Source organism: Natator depressus, chromosome 5 (assembly GCF_965152275.1).
Source record: "Natator depressus isolate rNatDep1 chromosome 5, rNatDep2.hap1, whole genome shotgun sequence".
Taxonomy (NCBI): domain Eukaryota; kingdom Metazoa; phylum Chordata; order Testudines; family Cheloniidae; genus Natator; species Natator depressus.
Window position 1 is genome coordinate 114,587,119 of NC_134238.1, and position 26,180 is coordinate 114,613,298.

At 41.3% G+C, this 26,180-nt stretch overlaps 1 protein-coding gene across 5 annotated transcripts in view; it reads right to left on the reverse strand.

The window, feature by feature from the left end:
• Window positions 1–26,180, reverse strand: part of LINGO2 (leucine rich repeat and Ig domain containing 2) — a 777,598-nt gene that overhangs the window by 70,227 nt on the left and 681,191 nt on the right. The window contains exon 2 of one of the 5 annotated variants that reach the window (XM_074953493.1): window positions 2,964–3,011. The exons of the other annotated variants lie outside the window; for them this stretch is intronic. Within the exon in view, the coding sequence (XP_074809594.1) occupies window positions 2,964–3,011 (48 nt within the window). The remainder of the gene's footprint in view (window positions 1–2,963; window positions 3,012–26,180) is intronic. 5 annotated transcript variants of the gene reach the window in all.

A 26,180-nucleotide genomic window follows, 5' to 3' on the forward strand; every position in this document is an offset into this window, starting at 1 on the left:
CTGAAACAATTCACTGACATCTACACAAACTCAGGACATGTTTTGGTCAACCTGAATCAGCATTTTCTGTGAATAAAACATTTGGCTGAAACATTTAATCCAGCTCTACTTGAAATAGCTTAACCAGGATTTTGGAAGATGTTGATGAATGAGTATTTCAGTAGATAACATTGGGCCTGATTCTTGTTTGCACTATGGTCGCTCTACACTGCTCTGGCAGAGTAAAGGGCCCTTAAAGTGGGTGTAAATGTAATTTACTGCCAGAGCAGTGTAAAGGCACTTAGCGTAAATGAGAATCAGACCCTTTTGTTCTTTAGTTCAAGTCATGGTAATTAATTTTTGTGATGCAAAAAAGCCTCTTGTTATCACACTATGCTAACTACAACCAGTTCAGGGTCTCACACAGCACTGTAAAGCCAGAAGCAAACTAAACAAGCAGAACTTGCCAATTGTAGCAATAATAGCCTCAGCGAAAGATGACAAGTAGTATATGTGTATATTGACTGTGATTACTGCGGAGAAGAATTTAACACATCTTTTCTTTTAAAGCTTGACAACTAACTTTTTATTATCTTAATAAACGTATAATATCCTAAAAGCTAAATTCAGACACACCAAGTCCTAAAAGTGTTATAATAAACCATAATCTACTGCACAGAAATTGTGCTGTTGTGTACTGAATCCTGTACTTATTTAGGGGAGAAAAGTAGGGGAAGAACAAAATGGCATGCAATGAAAGCAAATCCCCAACAATTTGAGAAATACTGTTTTTTAAAACTGTCCTTAGGTCATTGTTAAGCAGAGCAAAACAAGCGGATACAAAGACATGTAACAGACAAGTTCACAGGTTGTAAAGTTGCAGAATACTAGACGTAGCACTACTGAGAACTGTGAGAGCAGGGAGAATTGTGGGCTTGCCAGCACCAACAAGCATGTAGGTTTGATATACAGTGGGAGATATTTGTGTATGCAGCTGAGCTGCTTTATGCTGCTGATCATTTATGTTGAGAATAATATACCCGTACATTAAGGCCGATCTATGTTATGTCACTGATTTTATGAGTGAGGGAGGAGTAATAATAAACCAGTCTCTTCTCACTTGTGAAGATGAATGTCATAACACAGACCAGCCATCATGTATTGTCTATACACAATTTTTTTTCTATCAGTTCTTCAGAAATAAAAACTACTGGAGGGTAACATTTGTAGATCTTTTTTTAAATTGTAAACAAGTGCTTTGAATGTATAGGAATGGTAATTAATACCATTAAACTTGTGAGTCGTCCCATATCTTCAGTGAAGTAAGACACAGTTTTACATTAAAACCAGAACAAAAACAGTCCATGGAAAGATAGTAAAGTCCAAAGCAGACTACGAAGAGTTACAAAGTGATCTCACAAAACTGGGTGACTGGGCAACAAGATGGTAGATGAAATTCATTGTTGATAAATGCAAAGTAATGCACATTGGAAAACACAATCCCACCTATACAATAAAATGATGGGGTCTAAATTAGCTGTTACCACTCAAGAAAGAGATCTTGGAGTCATTGTGAATGGTTCTCTGAAAACATCCACTCAGCGAGCATTGGCAGTCAAAAGAGCTAATCGAATGTTGGGAATCATTAGGAAAGGGATAGATAATAAGACAGAAAATATCATATTGCTTCTATACAAGTCCACCGTATGCCCACTTCTTGAATACTGTGTGCAGATCTGGTTGCCCCATCTCAAAAAAGGGCAACAAAAATGATTAGGGGTATGGAACAGCTTACATACGAGGAGAGATTAATAAGACTGGGACTTTTCAGCTTGGAAAATATATGACTAATGGGGGATATGATAGAGGTCTATAAAATCATGACTGGTATAGAGAAAGTAAATAAGTAAGTTTTTTTTACTCCTTCTCATAATACAAGAGTTAGGGGTCACCAAATGAAATTATTAATAGGCGGGAGGTTTAAAACAAACAGATGGAACTATTTCTTCACACAACACACAGTCAAGCTGTGGAACTCCTTGCCAGAGGATTTGTGAAGGCCAAGACTATAACAGGGGTCAAAAAAGGACTAGATAAGTTCATGGAGAATAGGTCCATCAATAGCTATTAGCCAGGATGGGCAGAGATGCAAAGCCATGTTCTGAAGGGTCCCTAGTCTCTGTTTGCCAGAATCTGGCAGTGGGTGACAGGGGATGGATCACTGGATGACCACCTGTTCTGTTCATTCCCTCTGAAGCACCTGGGCTAGGTGGACCATTGATCTCACCCAGTATGGCAATTCTTACGTTCTTACAAAATCTGTATACATTAGCTCAGTGGTTCTCAACCTGCGGCCCAATCAGCACACAGTTGCGGCCCATGTGACATCCTCTGGGCCATATAGGTAGTATATATATTGTGTGGATGAGGCCCACGTAACAAATAGAGAGTTGCATATGTGGCCCACAATGGTAAATAGGCTGAGAACCACTACATTAGATATACAGCAGAACACTCCTATGCAGAGTGAATTTCACAAGGACTATGCATCATGGATGTCTTATGGAAGTTCTGTTTTGAGGATTTAAGTGGGAGGTAAGCAGCGCATGTGTTAATGATGGCCCTGCACTTAGGTGTACATTTCACCTACATTGAAACTGTTCTTTTTAAAAGAAAAGCTTTTTTTTATAACCAAAGATTAATTATATATAAAGATTCACTATAATTAAGTTCTACTGTGGAGAAACTTTGCTTGTCTTACTCTCATGAGTAGCCCTTTTGATTTCAATGGGACTACTCACCTCAAGAAGATAAATGGAATTTGGCCTTATATCGTAGATATGTGAGAAAACGAAATCAATCATTAGGTTTATATAGGAGAGGGAAAATTTAACACACACACAAAATTTAATGGCTTATCCATTTAATATAGATCAAAATAATAAAGCTAGTGCATGGAATTCATGTTTAAAGTGGCCTCCTACCTGCTTTTCTCTTCTCTGCAAAATAGCAGCACCAGCAGTTCGCAAACACTGAAAGAAAACCCTCAAAGTTTATAGCATGGAAATGCAGAATCCAGGAAGGAACAGGAGTGCTGTACAAAAAACCTGAAAGACAGCCTTGAAACAAAGGCACAGAGAATCCCCCCCCAAACCTAAAAAGAAAAGGAGTACTTGTGGCACCTTAGAGACTAACAAATGTATTGGAGCATAAGCTTTCGTGACCTACAGCTTACTTCATCGGATGCATTCAGTGGAAAATACAGTGGGGAGATTTATATACACAGAGAACATGAAACAATGGGTGTTACCATACACACTGTAATGAGAGTGATCAGGTAAGGTGAGCTATTACCAGCAGGAGAGCGGGGGTGGGGGGGAGGGAACCTTTTGTAGTGATAATCAAGGTGGGCCATTTCCAGCAGTTGACAAGAACGTCTGAGGAACAGTGGGGGGGGGGGCGCAGAGGAATAAACATGGGGAAATAGTTTTACTTTGTGTAATGACCCATCCACTCCCAATCTTTATTCAAGCCTAAGTTAATTGTATCCAGTTTGCAAATTAATTCCAATTCAGCAGTCTCTCGTTGGAATCTGTTTCTGAAGTTTTTTTGTTGAAGAATTGCCACTTTTAGGCAGATCTACCTATCACTACAAAAGGTTTTTTCCTCCCTGCTTTCCTGCTGGTATCACCTTACCTGATCACTCTCGTTACAGTGTGTATGGTAACACCCATTGTTTCATGTTCTCTGTGTATATAAATCTCCCCACTGTATTTTCCACTGAATGCATCCGATGAAGTGAGCTGTAGCTCACGAAAGCTTATGCTCAGATAAATTTGTTCGTCTCTAAGGTGCCACAAGTCCTCCTTTTCTTTTTACGGACACAGACTAACACGGCTGCTACTCTCAAACCTAAAAAAGTTCATCAGGCGCATGGCATGAACAATACCCCTTACAAAGCTACTAGGTGTCTCTGTTAGCCTTTTACACCATACCTAGTGCCAAAGGCTTGCTGAGGATACAAATTCACTTCGTAAAACTGTCCTAAGAAAATACAGAATCAGATAACTGGGCTCCACAGCACCATTGGTCCAGTTGTGCATAACTCGCCCATATTGTCCATCATCTTTCCTCTTGCAGCCTTTCAGGGATATAGTACCTACAGGTAAGGTCAATGCTAGTCAACTGCATCATCTCCTTTTGATTAAATAAACTGCTTACGTCCCTAGCAGATGTTTAACTTTTGGAGGCCACGTATAGAGTATGCTCAGGAAGTTAGAACACTTTCTGTGGTGTCCACCACAGCATGCATATCATGAGAATTGTAGTTTGGGTTACAGTTCCCATTCTCTTCTAAAAGTTGGCTGTCTGTCTGGACTTCATCTCCCATGATGCACTATTTTCTCCCCAGTTGGAAAGGGAAAAGGAGGCTTCATCAGATGTGTAATCTGGGCAGAGAGCTCAGCCGATCAAGGAGAATGGAGATGAAAGGCAACAAAACTACAGCACCCATGAGGCAAATCAAAGTATGTCAAGGTTTTGCCAAAATCTTTATGGATTTTAGCCATTCATTTTTTCAATGAAATATTGAAAATTTCTGTGGAAAACAGGTATTTTTTGCAAAAAGTTGTGTGTTATCAAAAACCTAATTTTCCATTTCAATGGAAAATTTTTGACCAGTCCTAGTACGGAGGCTTGGTTTTAGAGTAAGAAGCCCACCAGACAGCTGAGAGACCCCATGCTGCTTTCACTTTTGCTACACGTAATGCTGAGGGTTTATTTATTTATATGAGACCTGTGTGCCTATATATTACTTATCTTCATGTCTTTGATCTTGCGATGCGGAGAAAGCTGCAGCATAGCTGGAAGCGTTATTTAAAAAAAATTCAGTCTAATTTTTAGTTTTGGTTGACTATGTTACTTATTGTTTCTCCCTATGTCTTGGGGGCATCAGAGGTAGAGAGAGGGATGGGATTCAAAAGAGAGGAAAATACATCTGTGGAAGGGCCTTATCTTTAGACACAAGAGTCAACTGCGCACCATATTCTACCGTCATCCAAGTTCTACTGAAACCATTAAAAATTGATTCATTGGACCGAGCGCCTTATCCGTCTTCGAGGGGGGTAGTAAACCTTGGTCGCATCAGAGCCATATGAAACAGTCTACATGTGTTGATAAGCAATTATCACTGGGTAAAGGGAGATGAGAAAGATCTGGGCCTATCAGAGGTCAAAGACAGTGAGATTTATTTCCAGTGTGGCAGTTGCTTCTGAGGAACAAGCACATGGGAGCTTAGAATTTGCTTGAAAGTATTTATCTAACAAAACAAGGAGTCTGAATGCAAACTGAAACACATTCACAAAGAAGGGACCCCTTATACCGCTCCTATTAAAGTTAATAGCAAAACTTCACTGGACTTTATTGAGGGCAGAATCAGGGCTTGGGTTTTAAAAGGTGGGATGGGGAGCGGGGGGAAGGACCCACAGAGCACACGTAATAGAGGACTGTAAAAAATAGCACAATAGAGGAAAAATGGATAAGAGAAAAGCCATGAGTGTGAAACAGAGTGCTTTTACAGATGCTTTCAGATTGGAGTACTTTATACAGCCATTATTCAGCTAACACAGCAAGCTGGGGAATTTATAGAATTGTATAAAGTGGTTTGGATTATAGAAAAACCATGTCAAACAGCACAAAAGCTCAACTTGGGAAACTCAGCACGATTTTTATTAGGAAGGCTAAGTCCAGTAGCAAAATGTATCTTTATTATAGGGGAGGATGATGTTAGCACATATTAATTCTATCGCTGTTTTTCATATAGCATCTTTTTCTAAAAGTATCTCAAAGATCTTTTTAGTGAGAGGTGCCATCACTCAACATATACCATCAATTCACTGCAAACAACATATTCTCTCTGAAATGAAAATGATCAAGGGGGAAAGCCTGCTTATGAGCTCCTGGGCTTTTCAGCAACAGTAAGAAAACGTCAGAGTCACCTTTCACATGCAAGCTTCAGAGACCTGCAGTTCTAGAAATTTGATCTGCTAAAACCTCACACCTCTGCCAGCTGAAAACATTAAAGACAAACACAACTGAGGCAATGAGTGCCAGCGCTAGCTAACATCTACTGTGCTGGATTGATCTAGTATTCTGCTGACAGGAGCACTGAAGATAAAAAGAATCCAGCATTTTGCAATTTGTCTTTCCAGCTCCAGTACCTAGACATGATATTGGACAAGTCCTCTTATTCTGGTTGCCTTCTCACTGATAATTACTTACAGATTATTATGCCTGGTTAACAGAATTGACTAGACCTGAGATTGTAGCTAATGATTTGATATAATCCAGCTAAAATCTTTTCTTGTGCATTTTGCTTTCTGAATGTCTCTCTTGCCAGTGCAAGCAACTGCAGCTTATAAGTAAGGACAATAGAATTGAGCTTCTAGATTCAAATCTGCAAGAGCATTCGGAGCAGGTATCCCAACTGTCCATCATAATGGATGTCCTATATGCTGGGTTCAGATTTACTATAGTGCCATCTTCGACAAACTATTTTTTTTGGTCTCATTTTTATTATTTCAGTTTATTTAGAATCATTACTTTCATGAATCATGAAAATTAGTTTGTAGAAAATGTTACTTATAAAGGAACACCTTATGTTTTCTTCCATCTGTTTCAATGGTCCTACAAACATTCTTTTTGAGTTTTGCAGAACTCATCAGTTTTAGTTTGGTTGGATCCCTTGAGTGTCATGCTAAACCAAACGTCCTTTTCAGTACAGGAAGCAACAGGATTTCCCATCTGGCCACTGTAATTCGAGAGAATTACTAAAGCCTGGACTACACCTAAAAATTAGATAGACCTAGCTACATCGCCCAGAACTGTGAAAAGTACATTGCCCGGTGTGATGTACTTAGGTGGACCCCAGCGTAGATGCAGTTAGGTCAATGGAAGATTTCTTCCACTGACCTTCCTCTTTGAAAGGTGGATTAACTACATCAATGGAAAACCCCTTCTGTCGCTGTAGGAAGTGTCTACACTACAGTGTTCAGCGCTGTAGTTGTGCTGCTCCTGTACAGACATACCCGTCGCTATTTTAGTAGCTACTGGAAATATTACTCCAATGCCTTTTTTTTTAAACCTTTACCTGCCTTGTTGATTTAAGTGTCCAAAACGCACACGATCCAAAACATGAAGAACAGGAATGTGTCATTCTGCTATGACTGAAATCATAGATGTGGAGGTGTAACCTAGGCTATGTCTACACTGGCACTTCCATTGCTAAAATTTTTGTCACTCGGGGTGTGAAAAAACACTCCCTGAATGACAAAAGTTTCAGCGACAAAAAGCAACGGTGTGGACAGCGCTTCAGCGGAGGGAGCTGCGCTCCTGTTGACAAAGCTACCGCCCCTCGTTGGAGGTGGTATTATTTTGTCACTGGGAGAGCTCTCTCCCGGTGATAAAGAGCAGCCACACAGCGCACCTTACAATGGCGTGGCTGCAGCGGCACAGCCAGGCCGTTGTAAGGTGCGCTGTGTAGACATAGCCCTAGTTTTCCTCATCCCAACCATGCCAGGAGTCAAACAGAGCCAAGATATTAGCCTAGATCTTCTGAGTCCTCCAGTAAAGGAAAGAGATATCAACCACATTTATGGTATTTGACAAATACCTAACACATATTCCTCATTTAGTGAAGGGTCTGTACGGTGCAGCCTGTTCAAACCTTCCCTAATCTTATCTACTGTATGTTGCCTGTTACTGGCTTCATTTTATTGTAGTAAGAGCCTGCAAGAGGATACATTTCCTCCCCCTGTCTCAAATTTCTGTCTGATACAAGCAGCATATTCCTCCTCCCCTTATTTCCCAGTCACACATAGAGCCAGCACGGAAAAACTATTTTAACTCAGTACCCAGCAGGTTCCAATCTCATGGAGACTGTATGCATGTATCTGTGCGCGCGTCTTCTGGGGAGTGTTTTGGTATTTGTTTTGCATGTGTCCTAATCAGAGCCTTGTCCTTAGGTGCTAAGTTGGAATTCATTTTCATTTATGTACTTTTGGATCCGACAGGCCAGATCCTCAACTGGTGTGAACTGGCATATTTCTGTTGAAGTCAATGGAGGTACATGGATTTGCACAAGCTGAGGATCTGGCCCAACGCCTTTAAAGCACAACAGAACACTGAGAAACACCATGTCGTATTTGCTAAAAGAAATAATTTTACCTTGCAGGAATTCATAAGTCCAAAGGAAATACCATCCTATCAGCATGCTTTATATTCACACAGTACATCTCATTCAATTTACAGATGGTAGCTCAGTGTCTCTGTAACCAATGTATTCATGTCAGCAATCAGACCCATGAATATTTTTGTGTTTAATGGACATAATTTCCATGAATTGCTAACAGGTGCAGTAGGAGTACATAGTATGTATGCAAAACGAAGATGAGGTGATGCCCTTCGGAATCCTGGAGGGATTTCATCAGCGCAAAACCAGTCTGTTTCTTTACTTTGAGCATCCAGTGGTTCTCTACCAATTAGAAATTTCATGGCAATCTTTAACATAGCTCCAGGAGGCCACACTGGATTTTGTTTCCTGTTTCATGCTTCCTGCACGCTATTAAAAGTACGACTATTTCAGTAGGGTTGGCCTGGTCAAATGGTGATTTGAAAACAAAACTGTATTTTGGCCTGATAAGCTTTTGTGAATTTGGTCATCTGCTTATAAAAGCCAGTTTTACCCAAATTAATGCAAAAGCATGCATGAGAATGCTAAGTTTGAAAGGTCAGTTCAACTTGCTTGCAATCAGTTACTGCAATTACTGGCTGATAGAGTAATTGAAAACACAATAATTTAATTGAGGCACCTGAATTTTAACTATGAAATTAAATAATTAGTAATAAGTAATTTGGGTTAGTTTAGCTAATAGCAATGCAATTCAAGACAAAGAAGGGAACAGTCTTACAGAATAGAAGGACATCATCAGTAGGTGGACAAATTACTGCTCTGATCTATACAACCACCAGACAAATGGAGATCCTAGTATCCTACACAGCCCAGATTCAACAGAGGATGATGACTTTCCAATACTGTGTGAAGAACTGGAGACAGAAATCGCTCACGAATGGTAAGGCTACAGGTATTGACAATATCCCAGCTGAACTGATGAAATTCAGAGGAGAAATAGTAATAGATGTACTCACCAAGATCTGCAACAAGATCTGGCAGACCGGTGAGTGGCCCTTCACGTGGACACAGTCACTAATCATCACTCTGCCAAAGAAAGGAAACCTGCAATTGTGTCAAAATTACCAGACCATAAGCTTAATTAGCCATCCCAGCAAAGTGATGTTGAAAGTCATATTGAAGAGATTGAAGCCACAAGTGGAGAATATCATCACTGAAGAACAGGCTGGCTTTTCGTGCTGGAAGAAGTACCACAGAACAGATTTTCAATCTTTGTGTTCTTTGTGAGAAGTACTTACAACACCAGCAGGACAACACCAATTGGGGATTGGTCCTGCTTTGATCAGGGGGTTGGACTAGATGACCTCCTGAGGTCCCTTCCAACCCTGATATTCTATGATTCTATGATTCTATGACATCTACCATGTCTTTGTTGACTTCAAGAAGACGTTTGACAGAGTATGGCACGAAGCTCCCTGGGCAACCATGAAGAAGTATAATGTTGGTCGTCAGCTTATTCTTACCATTAAACAACTGTATGCCAAGGCCAGCAATGCAGTTCTCGTCAATGGCACAATAGGAGAGTGGTTTCACACCACTGTTGGAGTCCGGCAAGGCTGCCTTCTTTCACCCACACTGTTCAACATCTACTTGGAACACATAATGAATGATGCCCTAGAAGATCACATATGCACAGTCAGCAATGGGGGCAAACAATCCCAAATCTTCGGTTAGCTGATGACGTTGGTGGCCTGGCAGGCTGCGAAGGTGAACTTGCAAAGCCTGTGAAACAATTGGATGAAACCTCCGCAAAATACGGCATGGAAATCAGTGCAGAGAAAACCAAACTGATGACAAACAACCATGATGGGATCAGCTCACATATCACTGTCAGTGGACAAGAGCTGGAGACAGTGAAACAGTTCAAGTATTTGGTGGCAATCGTCACTGATGAAGGATCCAAGGCAGAAATTCGGGCAAGAATTACGCAAACAGCAGCAGTGGCAAAGTTAAAGCCAATTTGGAGGAAAAAGAACATCTCCCTGGAATCCAAACTGAAACTGCTGCACATACCGGTCATCTCCATTTTTCTGTATGTTTGTGAGACATGGACCCTTATGGCAAAACTTGAATGGAAAATACAGGTAGTAGAGATGAGATACCTCCGTAAAATCCTGGGCATCTCCTACGTCGACCACGTCACTAATGAAGAGGTCCGCAACATCATCACCCAACGCGCTAGGTCATATGAAGACCTTCTGATAAGTGTGAAGAAGCGCAAGCTGAAGTGGTACAACCATGTAACAAGACAATCTGGCCTATCCAAGATCATTCTCCAAGGGACAGTACAGGGAAAGAGAAGAAGAGGTAAACGGAGGAAGAGATGGATTGACAACATAAAAGAATGGACAGGAATGGACTTTGTGGAGACTCAAGCACTGACACACAATCATCAGGGGTGGAGACAATTGGTTGATTGCTCATCAGTGATGGTGCCCCAATGACCAATGTGGTAATGGGAGTGATGATGATAATGAATAAGTAATTCAGTCATGCAATAAAGCTTCTGGTTCCATTAATTAGTGGTAGTTATTAGAAAGCATAACTACTATTTAATGTTTATCTCTGTATCGTAAAGTGTAACCAAGATTCCTGTTTGTGGACCTGATTAATGACCACATTAGCTATAGTGGGCTTTGGATGAGGGTTTATACAAAGGGTTTATACAAAGCTTTTGGAGATTTTTTGAGAAGAAAGGGGCTATATGAACACAAGCTATTATTTTGCCTGTTGAACTGAGCACCCAGCTGGGAGTTAAGAGTTGTGTATTGTACATTATGCTCTCTCACATATGTATAGATATGTGCACCCTTCTCAAAATATTTTACAAACTTGGATACAAACTTCACTGTACATAGGAATTTCTTCTCCTACCATTTAAATACAATTATCTCTTTGGTCGAATACAGCAGCTGTTTAACAGTGCACAGCAACATTATGGAACAGTTTGGGACATGATTTTAAATTGAAAAAGCAAGGGGAGATTCAAGTAGGCAGAATGTGAATAGCAAAGCTAGAATGTAGCCAGGCATTAGCACTGGCATTTAGTGCTGGCATTAGCATTCCCCATTCTGACAAAATATGCCATGGGATCTTTAATAGCTACAAGTTCAACATCTCATTTGAATGACAGCACCTCCTTCAACACAGTGGTCCAATATAATAGTGGGGCATGAGTTAAGTACTAACTGAGGAGAGCCATTTAATGAGTGTTCCAGTACTACTCCCTGCATCTACAGTAATTGTCAGCATTTCCCACAGATATTTGAAATTACCACCATTTCCTACTATGCTTAGGAAAAATAATAATAGTATATTAATGGCTGATACAGTTGACCTCTGACTTTTTTTTTAAACTATGCAGTGGGTGTTTTTTGAAGGTTTCCCATCCTAGAACTGACCAAACCCAGCCATCCCTGAAGGGATGAGATATATTCTTCAAGAGTTCACTGTACAAGTCGGTGACAGGTAAGTGTCTGGTGAACTCAGCTGAATGTTTCATGTAGAACAAATGGGTTTTATTCTCCTCAGAAATGAATGAAAAAACCCTTCCACATTTCAATGAAACTGTCAAACCATTTTCTCCGTTGACATTTTCTACGGTGTGAAAATGACCTCAGGAGACCGAGCTGAATACTGGAATCTCTTCCTCTGCCTCTGTAATCTAACCTGACAATTGCTAGATTGCAAACAGTTTGGCAGCTTTTCCCACACCTACCACTGTATATTAGTCAATGGAAAACTTCTAACAGCTTTTGGGAACTATTTGAGGCAAATGAAGGAGTACAAACAATGAGTTAGACCAATAATTGTACTGTGGACTAATGGTTAGAGCAGGGGAAATTGGAGTCAGGATGTTTGAGTTCTATTATTGACTTTCCTACTGATGCGCTCTTCCTCCATTTCCACAGCCGTAAAATTGGTATAATGATAATATCTACCTCACACAGATTATGTGAGGTTTAATGTATTGTTCTGTAAAAGTGCTTTGTGATCCTTCAAAGGTGTGGAAAGGGGAAGTATTGGACAGTCTTTTTTGTTCTGCGTTTATACAGTGCCAAGCACAATGGGGGTCTGGTCCCTGACTAGAGCTCCTTGGCACTATGATAGTACAAATTAATAACAAGAAGTATAACAGATTAAATATACAATGCTGTGTAAGATCACCACCAAGTGCAATGCAGCATGTACTGTAAATCAGTGACTCCATCATGAGCTGCATTCACATCACATAACTGCTCTGTATGTTTCCAGTGGGTATCTGGGCCTCATCTGGCACTCATTGGAATCTCACTGTTTTTCACACTGTGCGTTTTGCACACAAACTTAGCAAAATAATGGGGGAAACCAATTTAAAGGCAGCTTTTCTATTTGGTGGGATAAACTTTAACACTGCTTTTGAGGCAGTGCTCCTGCCATGTAACAAAGAGCTCCATGTATACCTCTGTTTCTTCACATGGCACAGCTAATGGTTGGTTTCCCCTATTTCATCGCTATCTTGATACAATGGCTGGGCTCACATGCCTGCTGTGGCAACCTACCCTCTATGGATTTCGTGTCCCCTTTTTGTGTTTCCTTACTTTAAATAGGCAGTTAATCATGAGTTCAATTAGAGAGTCAAGGTGTCTGAGGTAATATCTCTTATTGGACCTACTTCTGCTGGAGAGGGAGAGGCAAGCTTCTGAGCCGCACAGAGCTCTTCTTCAGGTCTGGAAAAGGTACTCCCAGGGTCACCACAAAATGCAAGGTTTCAGAGTAGCAGCCGTGTTAGTCTGTATTCGCAAAAAGAAAAGGAGTACTTGTGGCACCTTAGAGACTAACCAATTTATTTGAGCATAAGCTTTCGTGAGCTACAGCTCACTTCATCGGATGATTTTCCACAGTATGCATCCAATAAAGTGAGCTGTAGCTCACGAAAGCTCATGCTCAAATAAATTGGTTAGTCTCTAAGGTGCCACAAGTACTCCTTTTCTTTTTTCACAAAATGCAAGATGGAACAAATTGTTTAGCATAAGAAGTTAGCACATACTGTAAGGGACCATCCAAGGTAGCATGGCCAGTTAAAATATATTACCTCACCCACCTTGTCTGTCTCATATCCTGATACCCACGTGGTTACCGCTACACTGCATACAATCAGCTCAATGACGTTTATCGCTTTTATTTCCTTATCAGTGTTACAAATGGCGGACTGTAGTAATTATTTTTCAGCTGGTTAGATGGAAAGAAAAGATTTCAGGGTGCCCTGCTCGTTGCCTTTCATTATTTATGCAATTTTACTTTTTTGTCTCTTTATGCAAGCGTCATTGAGTTATGTGCGTCTTAGCTACTGCAACAAATAAAACAATTCTGAATGCCATCATCTAGGCTGGTGCTAAACAGAAGCCGTTTTCACATGACCTGACCTGCTCGTTACAATGTGTTCTGGGTAGCATCCATTGATAACATGGAATATAATCTGAGCATGGTATTGATTTGTTTGTAGGAGCACAAACACATAATGGAGTTATTGGAGTATTTGAAGAGTTAAATTATTCCAAAGAATGATCATTTGGAGCTGATGGAATAAATACACAAAACATAACTGATCCACTTTGGTAAGAAAGAAGCTCTTTTCTACCACTAAATATATTTCAATTATAATTGTCACAATAGTCTCTGACATAAGTACAACTCTTTGATAATGGTTGCCCCAAATCCATTAGTTGCCCCATCTCAGACTTTTATGCCAGTGCCCACAGAATGTTGGAGGGTTCCATGATTGCATGATATGTGCACAGCATTGGATCTCCTAGAGAGAGTTTGGTGGCATGCTTCGCTAACTAGCCCATTAGAAACATGTCTGCACGGAGTGAAGGGACAGTAATTAGCCAGAGTTTTCCATTGATACTGCAGTTAGTGTCACATAGGTCTTCTTTTGTGAGACCAATACAAAAGATAGACAGGATGCAAAGTAATTGCAATTACATTATCTTGTCAGGGCTCATTTCATTGCAGCTTTTTAAAGATGGTCTTCCATTCTTTAAGAGAGATTGTAGATACAAAACTAAGTGGGATTCACGCAAATACACTGTACCAAATTCACCCCTGAAGAAACTCCAGTGGAGGCAGTCGAGTTACACCAGGGGATGAATCTGGCCCATTGAATCCAGTCATAAATGTAAGATCTATGGAGTATTAAAATAAGGTGTGTGTAAGTGTTATTTTCACAAGGAAACAATTTACAAGAATCCCATGATACAGTGTCAGATCAAGAGGCTGCCTAACAAGGTCACACAAATATGTATTGACTGCTTTGTAGGCATCTCTCAAGAAAACTCATTAAATTAGAGATTCAGTTCAGTAACAGGCAGCAGAGAGCATTAATGAATGAGCTGGAGGAAAAAGGGGACAAACTGGGGCACCAGGAAGATGGCAGTTCTGACCAAACGGAATTTCAATATCTGACAGGCTGATTGTGAGGAGGGATTGGTTTCATGCAGTTCACATTAAAAACTTGTTATCCTTACAAGAGGGAAAGGAAATCTACATATGATGAAACACAGATTTTATTTTGCTGTGTTCATTATAAACAAAAAGAGAAGAGCCTTACTGAGAGCCATTTCAAACTACTGGCCACTATTCTTGTGAGTCTCACGTCCCTGACCATAGCAACTTCACTTTGCAATGAAGCTTGAAAGTGATGAAAAAAGAACAATAAAATAAAGACTATGACCGCAAACTACTGGGGGGACTGAATTTTGTCTAAGTATGGAAACCAACAGACACAAAAGCTCAGATCCTCAGTCAGTCCACAGAGTTGGGCTGATTTATACCAGCTGAGGAGCTAGCCCCAAAGACTTTTTGTAGAATAAGCATCGCTGCTTCCTAAATATCTTGTTTTGAACATGACTTTTTTAGTGTGTTGTATATAAGCTGAATTAGGACTTGGGGAAAAACTGAAAGAGAAAGGGAGAAAGAATGGAAGAGAAAGTAGCACACTGAAGAAGGGATGTGGCGGCGGAGATATTTGGAGAAAATAAGAAATGTCCAGAATTTTTCATCCAGATTTGGTGCCAGACCTGAACCTTAAAATAAAATAGTCCAAACTCTATTGTATATTTATGTAACACTGTTCATCCCAAAGGAGCAGAAAAACTTTGTGAACTTTATATGCACAGGATCACTGAGATGGCACCACCTGTGGGATACAATAAAGGTGCAACAAATTGTACACTGCAGGCAGGGTTGGGGTGGGGGGAATTTGGGCCATGGACACTGGGAGAAAATCCTTACTCTTATTTTTTAAAAAATAAAAGCTACTGGATCTGTAGGACCAGATCCTCAGGTGCATCAGAGCAGTACATGGCACCTCTGAGGGGGAATGGAGCTAAGGAGACTTTCTTCCACTCCAACACCCAATCTTGGAGGTTGGTTCACCCTGAAGCGTAATTCAGAGCTGTCTCAGGACTACTTTATGTTGAACTGGCATGTAACAAGCCCCAAGGAGCCATCATGCTGGTTAGGATCTTGGGAGTGCTGTGGACTCCCAGCCAAATCCCTCCTGCCTCAGGCACAACCCCTAATGTCAGAGATGGGAGTGGGGAAGATTACTGGCTAGCAAAAATGCCAGGGGACATTCCACAGAGCTCATAAAAGAGAGGATACAGTAATACTATCTCAGTCTGGGACCACGCCAGAGAAGGTTTCGTTACATGTAACTTTTTCAGATCTGGGCCTCCGATAGTTTTTCTAGCAGCTGTGGGGATTATGGGATACAAAATATAGTCAACCTTTTATTATGAAAAATATAGGCAGCAGCAGGAAATTTTGTACATCTCTCATTAAGACACTTTGCTAGAGTCACATGGGAGATCATCCAGACTCAAATCCATACAATGCCTGCTGGGATTTTAATGTTTCCTTTTATAAATGCAGGAATAAAAAAAAACTCAATAAACAAAACAGCACAGGCAGGGTAAGAAAAATTCTGCATTTTACTACCAAGGTCTGGACACGTGTTCCTGATACTGAATGATCAACCCCCTCGAGAGGAAGTTTGAGATGGATGTCTACTGAGTACTGCACATTTTCCCAAATTAGCAGAAACCACTACAGTACCCAGCCCCCTGTCTAACGAGTAGAGTTGTGTTGGTGAACTGTGTTTAGTTACCTTTGGGTTTGCTTTCTCTTCACTTGATTGTGGGGGATCTAGTGGTTGTCTATTGAACAACCATTTTAAAGTATATTGGAACCTCTTAATAACAAAACCTAGCTCTTTCAGTGTGGTTTCATCCATGAATCTCAAAGCACTTTGCCAAAGGAAGTCAGTATCATACCCATTTTACAGGAAACTGAGGCACATGGTGAAGTGACTTACCCTAGGTCACTCAGCGGGCCAGTGGTAGAGCCAGGAATTGAACCCAGGTCTCCTAAGTCCCCCTCCTATCAAAGGACAGGATGTTGTTTACACTGCGTGCAAGATACCTGACACACTGCTCTTCTTTACCTGCAACATATGCTGCTTTTGAAAAAGCTGCATTAAGAGCAGTTTCCATTATTGCACCTGGTCCTGTCTCTTCCCTGTGGTTTTACAATCACATTTTCCTACTTTTTTAAAAATGTGTCTCCCCTGCTGAAATGTGAAACTGATTAAATGAGTACACAGGGGGAAACAGTTAAACTGACTCTACACAAAGGGCCAGATTCAGAGTAGCCGAACAGCCCTGTTGTGCTAGCTTGGCCACCATGAAGGGGCAAGTGAAAGCCCTCCCTCCCCAGGAACCAGCTCTGCACTCTCTCAGCAAGAATCCCCAGCACAGAGGTTGTTCTGGGGTGGGAACATGCTGCAGAAGGGAGGGGTCATGTGAGCCTGCACCCCAGCTATGAGCCTCAGGGGTGACTGCAACACGGGCACGAGTTAGGGCCGCCCTGAATCCCTGGTTGCTTGTGAAGTGGGAAAGTCCAAGCTGCCTTTTTGTATATTTCTGTGCTGATACCAGGGCCGGCAGAGGGTTGACTGTGCCCAAAGTGCTGTCAAATGTACAACGCACAGAGCATGAAAAAACAGACATGAAGAGCTCTATTTCTCTCATTTCTTCCTGCTACTTTGATCTTAAGCCTCACTTGTAACAAAGTAGGTAAAAAAAAATTCAGATGACAGTGTCCCCCCTTTCAGGTGATTAAAATATAAGCATTAGCCCAGAGCCATAAGGTAACAAAGAAGAGTGGGGAGACATACTCACTGAGTGACAGCAGGACGGGACTGATAAAGCTAGCCTGCATGCATATCAACTAAAAACACCACGGTTTCATTTTGAAGACATGACGATAGCTACCTCCTTTCTCCTGTCTCCCCATATGGTTAGCTAGCATTACATCAAGCACGTCTCATCAACATTCTGCATCATCATGATGGTATTTAGGAGAAACCACTTCCAGAGAAACACAAGCGGTAGGATAGAGAGAAGGAGAAAGTCATGGGTGACATGAAGCCTGCAACTCTTAATTCATGGAAACACCTTTCCAATGCAGTTTGTTTCTTTGCTCTCTTTGGTGCGAACCTTCTCTAGAGTTACTCTGGATAAGCAGCACACACCAATGCACTGGAGGTGTGTGGTAGGTGATATTTTGTGATGCCACGCAGAGCCACACAGAAACATTTGAAATTGTTTCATCCCTTTGTACAACATGAACAAGTACCAGCCCAGATTGTCTTCTCCACAAAGCCCAAAATTGTGAAGGAGAGTATCAGAGGCAGACATTGTTGTCTAGTGGCTTGAGTGAGGTATAGGAGCCAGGAGCTCTTGAGTTTGAATGCCAGATTTGGGCTTAACAAATTACTTAATGTCTACTGTTCTCATCTTCCCCCATCTTGAAATAGGGATGGATAGTAATACTAGCATACCATGCAAGGGAGGATTGATTCATTAATGTTTGCAAAGTGTTTGAAAATGTATAGCCCTATTGTGATGGAATGCACCCCTGTATTCATACCCTACACACTATTGTAATAATCTTTGTAAATATGCCTTGTGAGGTCTCATTTGAAAACTAATAATTCCCTGGTCAATACTTTCATGGTGAAATGTGTGCAGTAACATATGTAAAGTTATAAACATAATCTGAAATCATGACTAAAGTGTGTTTACCAGACAAGTCTGTGGAGTGGGTAAACCTGTTTCTCAAAAAGAAAAGGAGTACTTGTGGCACCTTAGAGACTAACCAATTCATTTGAGCATAAGCTTTCATGAGCTACAGCTCACTTCAAAAGCTTATGTTCAAATAAATTGGTTAGTCTCTAAGGTGCCACAAGTACTCCTTTTCTTTTTGCGAATACAGACTAACACGGCTGTTACTCTGAAACCTGTTTCTCAAAGACAAAGGACAAGTTGATGCCTATAGCCAGGTGTCATCAAAACTGATGGGCTATCACCTACCAAGTCACTATTCTGTGGCAAGGAAGAGGGGCAAAAACACCTCAAGTTATCACTTTCTATCCATCTCTCTCTCTGTTTCACCTAAGACGACAAAAGAAACAGCTGGTGGACTTTGGGAGCAGATCGTAGCATGAGAGTTTGGTCAGCAATATTACTGGAAACATGTGGTAAGGGACTTCACCTTGAACCAAGTCTAATTTCTTAAGTTTAGTACTAGGAAGTATCTGATCTTTATTTTTCTTGCAGCCATTTCTGACTTTAATGCCTTATACTCACTTAAAACCTCTCTCTTTGTCGTTAAATAAACTTGTTTTATTCTTTAATTAAAACTAATCCAGTGTTGTGAATTATTTGGGGAATTTCATTTAAGGTAGCGGACTGTTATATATCTAATATATATCTAATATATCTGGACTGTCAAGAAAAGGCCTGGATTGTGCAGAATATTTTTGGGGAAAATCCAGGACTGCAAGTATGTTGGGGGTCACCCTGTGAATGGTAACCAAGGCTTGTGGAAGTCTGAGTGTGGCTGGTGTTTGCTGACAGGCTGCTGGGGTCAGAGCTCCCGGACCATAGCTGTGGCTATACACAGACTCTGTGTGTGTGACCTGCACTCTGTTTGTGAGTGGCTCAAGTGGAAGCTACAGCAGCAAAGCATTGTGATGGATCCCAGGTGCAGGGCAAGCACGATACAGACCCTCACTGGTATGGATTGCACCCCAGAATGCCAGACCTATACAAAGTGTGAGGCATGATGATGATGAAGATTAAGAGTGAAGTACAGATTCTGAGCAGTGATTTAGTCTTGGACAGAGGATGGAGGAAAAAGGAGATTAATGATAGTAGAAGCTGTGACTCAATCACTGAACTGCTCACCTGCAGCCACGAGACCCCTTTATCACACCCAAAGAAAATTACAGCAAGTACAAAGTCAAATGCCTGTATGCTAGATAGACACAGCTGTGCATGCTCCATGATCATGTCATAAGAACAATGGCTCACATGCTTTGCTGAGGGCTCATTATTACTTATATTGGGGTAATACTCAAAATGTGCTAAGAACTTGCCATACAAAAAGGAAAATGCAGCCCCTGCTCTGAAGCCCTTGCAAGCTTTAAAAAAAATAAAGAAATTGGTGGAGAAAGTCTGCAATACAACTAAGAAGGGGTCTTTTCTTTGTGCTTGCTGTCTTACAGTAAGTATGTATGCAGTGGGCATGGGGTAACATTCCCAAAAGCGCCTACATGACTTAGGAATCTACGTCTCATTTTCAAATGTGACGAAAGCACTTAGGGACAAAAGTCCCATTGACTTGCAGGGGAAAACTGTGAAACAGATGGACTCATCTGACTTTCAATGAGCCTAAGGCTCCCAAGTGCCTAAATCACTTGAAAATGGGAGGTAGGCTCCTAAGCCACTTAGATAATTTTGAAAACTTTACCCAGATCTTCAACAGTATAAGTCAGCATAGCTGTGTGTGACTTTATAGAGTTACTCTCTGGGGTTCGTTAATTGTGCTGGGCCCACGGTACTTGAAAGAGATCCGCTTTATTCAGTGACGCAGATCCGCAACTGCCTCTGCGTAACAGAACATGGAGTGGTGTGGATCCTTTCCCCCAGACTTCGAGTCTGGAAAACTAAACCACTTAATGGTGCAGTTCCCAATACCCATGCTCCAGCTGCAGTTCTGACCCAGCATATATACATACTTATGACTTAATAAGGCAGCATAAAGGAAGTTTCTACTCTGTGCACAGTGTGCTAATTGGGAGAATCTGGGATGATTTCTGATGATTCCTCTGGATTATTCTTCCTTTCCATAAAAAAGTTTGAATCTCAAGCAAATAGTAAGATACACTGAAGGAGACAGCAATGTCACCATTTAATCTAGCACACCACTGAATTTTGGATGAGCACCTCCTACATCATTTAAAGACTGCAGTAGCAGCGAATAAACATTTCACAGTGGTGCTGAAGAGTGCTGTTCCCTTAAAAGCACAGCCCCCCCTTGTGGAGCATTAATGAATTTCATTCAGCAGGACTGTCAGCAGCCCTTGGAACATGAGTTGGCTATTGAACTCCATGAATACTCATTGCATTTTAACAACTATCCTGACCATCCCGCAGAGTACCAAAGTTGAACATGAACCAAAGCCAAGGGAGGAGCATGCACTGGGCAGAGATGTCTGTGTCACTCAGGGTAAAAAAATGGGATTTAGTGAGTTCTCACCATGCTTTTAGTTTCCTTTAACAATGGACCATGCAGATACCCCAATAATTAAATCATTTACTTATTCGGGGTTACAGTGACTTGTAATGATCCAGACCGTGCACAATCAGCAGGCTGCACTCATTTGTTCTACTGCTTAACATCACCACTGTGAGATCATCATTGTTTATTATGGTTTAAAGGCAGTAATCACTTTACATAATGTGAGGATTTTTTTCACTCAATTACTTACATGCTTTAGGCTGATGAGAATACTAATTATGCAATAATTACTTATACCTCTACAGATGATGTTCAACAATTCAGGTGACCACTTTTTAAATATATGTACTTTTTGTTGTCTGTGGTATGTTTTCATTTTATCCTTCTAAAAGGATATTTAATAAAAATCTGGATTATTATCCTGTTCTTTCCCCCATGCAGAGCCTTAATTGAAATCAAAAGGAGTTTCCAGTATCAAGTTCAGAAACCCCAGAAACATTCAGAAACCATAGGAAGGAGCTCAGATAGTAAGGTGATGGAGGACAAGGTACATAGAGAGAGAGAGAGAGAGAAAGAGAGAGAGAGAGAGAGAGAGAGACAGACAGACTACTGTGGGCAACCAATGTGGACACAAAAGAAATAGCGGAAACCCCAGGACACTGCTTTATTTTCAAGATATACTTAAAAATAATTCCCATTCTATACACTTGAGTTACTGGCTGTCAACAATACTATCTCTGGCAGCCCTTTCAGAAATTTAGTATAATAAACATTTCATACTTCAGTGCACACACTTTTCGCTTGGCTAATAGTAACTATGCGTAAATGCAGGCCTCATCATGACAGAAATATATCTGATGGCCCATTCAGCATCATTTTATTTCTTAAGCACAAAATTAGCTCATTATCAGTATCAATAACAGGTTTTGCTTCAAAGAAGCAGGCAAAGCATGAATGGGCATGAAAAGTATTTAACTGAAACTGTGACGGTCTGATTGGAAGAGATCCAGGTTGAGGACATGAGCATAATTCTTTCCCCAGATCTGAGAGAGGTTGGGAACACTGTGGCGACAACTTGGTCCTAGGGGAAGGAAGACATTAGGCCAAATTCTCTGCTGGCATAAATCCAATGAAGTTATGCCATCAGGGAACATGGACCTACATCATTATAATGCATTGTTTTTCCAGTGTCCGAATATGTGTTGGACACCTCATAAGAAACCAGTATAAAACACTGTTCTGTCGTGAAGAGCTTAACATCTAAATTCAGCACGACAAAGCAAGTGAGGATCATGAACAGACAGGAGAAAGGAAGGATGGGGGAGGGAGGAAATACCACCACATGGTTATTCGGCGGCATGCTCACCGTTTAAAAGTTCCAATAAAATTTTTGGTGTCATTTCTTTTCTTCTTGTGTCTCTTCCTGCAGATGAATGGCAGAAGTGAGTTTTTAGGAGGGATTTGAATCCAGCAAGGAAGATGGTTGGGCAAAGAGATTTGGGAATGAGGGGGTTCTAGCATGAAGGACACCATGGAAGACCACAGATAAGACTGTGATAAGAGGAGATGAAAGAGGGTACCAAGACTGGCTTCATTGCCAGAGTGGAGCAGATAGAAGGAACATGAAAGGAGGCCAAATCACAGATGTAGGCAACATATGGTCTTGAAGGCAAGATGCACTGAGCAAAGGGGAACCAATCGAGTAAATTTAACTAGGAATGGAGCAATGGGTTCAAGTGATGGAGAGGCAGTATTTTAGATGGACTGGAGGGTGGTGAGATTAGTATCAAGGTGTCTCGTCAGGAGGAGACAGTGCTAATGGAGACTTCACTTCACACTCTAGTTACTTCTCTAGCTAACTTTGGAGCAACACTGATGGGCTTTGCAGAACACTGTATTCATTCCTCTTTGGCCAGAAGCAATGTCACTTTGATACAGTGGAGCAGCTGGAGAGAGAAAGAGAGAATGTACTATTTGATAGTTCAGATAAGAAGAAGGGATGAGCAAATGAGTCACTTTTGGAAATATTAATATTTGGCCAGAACTGCAATACTGAACCCTCCTTCTAGATAAGAAAATAGTGGACAAGTACCCCATTTCCTCTCCCTGGTGCCCAGGCAATGCATACCCATCTAGGGTTTTGGCCAATCTGTGATTAAAGCACTGGACTGGGTCTTAGGAGATCTGAGGTCTACTCCCAGCTCTGCCACAGTCGCACTGTGATACCGTGGGCTACCACAATCTCTCTGTGCCTCAGTTCCCAATCCGTACAATCGGAATACAATACTACACTATCTCAGCCCTAGTGTATGGCTCTTAGACGCTACAAGAATGGGTGCTATGTAAAAACTTTCAGAGATAGTATTGGGTTAGATTAGAATTTCTGCTTTGATGCAGCTTGACTCAAATGCTGTGAATCCTGCTGCTGCTGGAAGGAATTCATTTCAGGGTGCTTCTGGCCTGCAGAAGCTAAAGGGTGCAAAAAGTTTGAACAGATCAGTCAGTAATCATAGCTCAGCAAGCCCAGACATATTTGAGGCTGCCCACGAAGATGGAACATCAAACCAGGGCCTCCTGGGAACTGGGGAGAAAGAGAGAAGATTTGGTTCTCTGGGGAAAAGAATGAGATTTGGGGAAGGGAGGAACTAGGATCCAGATGGCCTGAGAGGTTGGAGAGAAGAGAATTGTTCATGGAGAAGCTGGGGAGAGAAGGGACAAGACGACAGATGTCAGATTAGCAAGCCACAGTGTGTGTGTGTGTGGAGTTTCTTGGTGATCACTCTTTTATGCAACGATAATATGAAGAGAGTAATAGTTAAGTGGACTGGTTGACAGAGGGAAATTGTAGAGAGGAATGATGGAGAGACTGGAAAGGAAGCAAATGAAACACAGTTGGAATTGTTGGAGCACACTGCGGCAGTGACATCAAAACCTTGGAGGTAGGTTTTCAGATACTGGAGACAGGTTTGTGTATGGACATGTGACCCAGCACTCCCATTATTGCACATGGAAAATGGGTAACTGCATACACAAATGGGTATTTGTAAAGGCAAGGGCATTTGGATGTGCTAATGTGGGTCCATGCACTCTTTTTTTATGCTCAAGTTGGTCTCTGTAGCTATTTAAACATTGGGCATTTTTGGTAGTAAGCTAGCCCTTCACAGTTCCTGTTTCCAAAGATCCCATTAGCCAGAGACAAGGGGGGGTGGGTCTCCTCTTTGTTGTTTCTGGTGCCATACTTAATAAAGACGCACAACACTCTGGGAGAGGGGTAGGGAGTTGCAAACCTAACTGGTGATAACTGCTTCAGATCTGGATCCCAGTTTGGCCACAGCACTGAAGTCAGCTAGATCCAGATAAATACTTCAGATCTGATTAATCTTTAAAGAAGGGAAATATTTTATCCTGTTCACTCCACGATAGGACCCTGGAACCAGCTGAATATTGTTCGGGTGCGGGAGGCAGTGGCACTCAGAAGAAAGGGGAGCAGCGCATAGGCCAGAGGTAAACTACAAACAGAAAGCAGATGAGCTAAGAGCTCTAGATCCATGGCACACTGGCATTTAGTTACAATCCTCTCAGCCTAAAATTGACTGTGTTTGAGTCCTTTGTTAATTGATGACATTGATTCACATTTCAGTTCCCTCAGATATTATATGGAGCCAGTCGATTCTCATACCCCCCGTCTCACCATGCCCTGCTTAGGCTCGTTGAGTGAGAGAAACAAGGCAGCTCTTCTGCAGTCCTATGCTATTTCAGGCACCGTAGAAAAGGCAATCGCCCATCATAAAAAAACCGATAGGAAGATGATATGAGGGGTTCCATTGTGAAACCATTTGGTGAAGCCATGCTTCAATGTAATCCCCTCCCCCTCCAGCCACCCCCAAATAAAATACAAGCAATCCACCCACCGTTATTGCACTAGCCAATCACAGAGAGGGAAAGGATAAATTATTCAATGTCGATTGGAGATTGAGGCTCAGGGCATAGCTGGGTACCTCTGTTATGGGCAGCGCTGACTCAGGGCTAGTCTACATTACACGGCTTTGCAGATATAGCGACATCAGCAGAGCCCCCCCAGTAGAGATGCAGCTTATGCTGGCAGAAGGAGTTTTTCTGCCAGTATAGTAACATCACCTTCCCAAATGACATTAGCTATGTTGACAGAAGCACTCTTCTGTTAGCATAGCTGCATCTACACTCGGGGTTTTGCTGGCATACCCCGAGTGTAGATGCAGCTATGCTAACAGAAGTCAGGGTATGTTGAGTCAGGGTATGATTTTTTTACACCCTTGTCTGATGCAGCCATGTCAACCGTACTTTGTAATCCAGAATTGGCCTCAAATGGATAGATATTATCTTTGGGAGGCAAAGCAGAGAGATGCTGCAAAGATGGTAAATGATTTAAACCGAAGACAAAGGATTTGGCTAATATGCCCTGGTATAAACGTTCACACATTCAGCATTTGCCTCAAATCCAAACCAGTGTTAAATTCCCTAGAAAATATCATACTGTACAGTGTACCCAACTGGAGTTTCTTTTGAGGATACATTATTTTTACCCTTGCTTCATTAAACTGCGTACAACGTTCTCTCTCTGTTCTCTAAGTACTATAGAGTGTTGAACAGTAAAAAGCCAAGTGCCCCCAACCAGGAGTTCTTGAAAAAAATGAGAGTGATGTAAACAATACAATATGGTTTACACCTCATATAGTGTCACGTTATGCAGCCATGACCTCAGCACTATGGATCTAGGAACGTATTGACTTTTCTTCAGTTTTATGAACCATAAAGCAGGGCACATGTATAACGTGACTACACAGCCACTTAAACAGCAATATAATTCCCCATTTTAAAAATCCCCCAAATTGTGTATCAGAGTTTAAATTTCATTAAAAAAAAATCTAGCTCTTCTAGTTGTGAAGTTAACCTTAAAAACGCGAGCGAAGTGTAACCAGCATAGGGCCGTCTGCCTGAATCTGCAGAAAGCCTGAAACAACAGCTGAGAAAGTGAATTGATTCTATTCATCCCCATAGAGTATTAGCTCTGAAACTTCTGAAGAGAAGAAGCAGATGAACGCCCTCTCCCAGATGCCAAAAGCCTCAACTGCCTCTTGACTGTCAAAATTACAAGACCACATCTAATGCATTCCTAGCTGACAAAAGCCCCAGAACTCCTCCCTTTTCTGATGATTGAGACAATGCAGTTACATGTTACAATACAAGAATTTGCATATGGAAAGTTTGTGGGCAGAGTATACGAAAATGAATTCAAACCCAAATCAAATCTATAACAGCATAAGAGATTCTGCATTGATTGGAT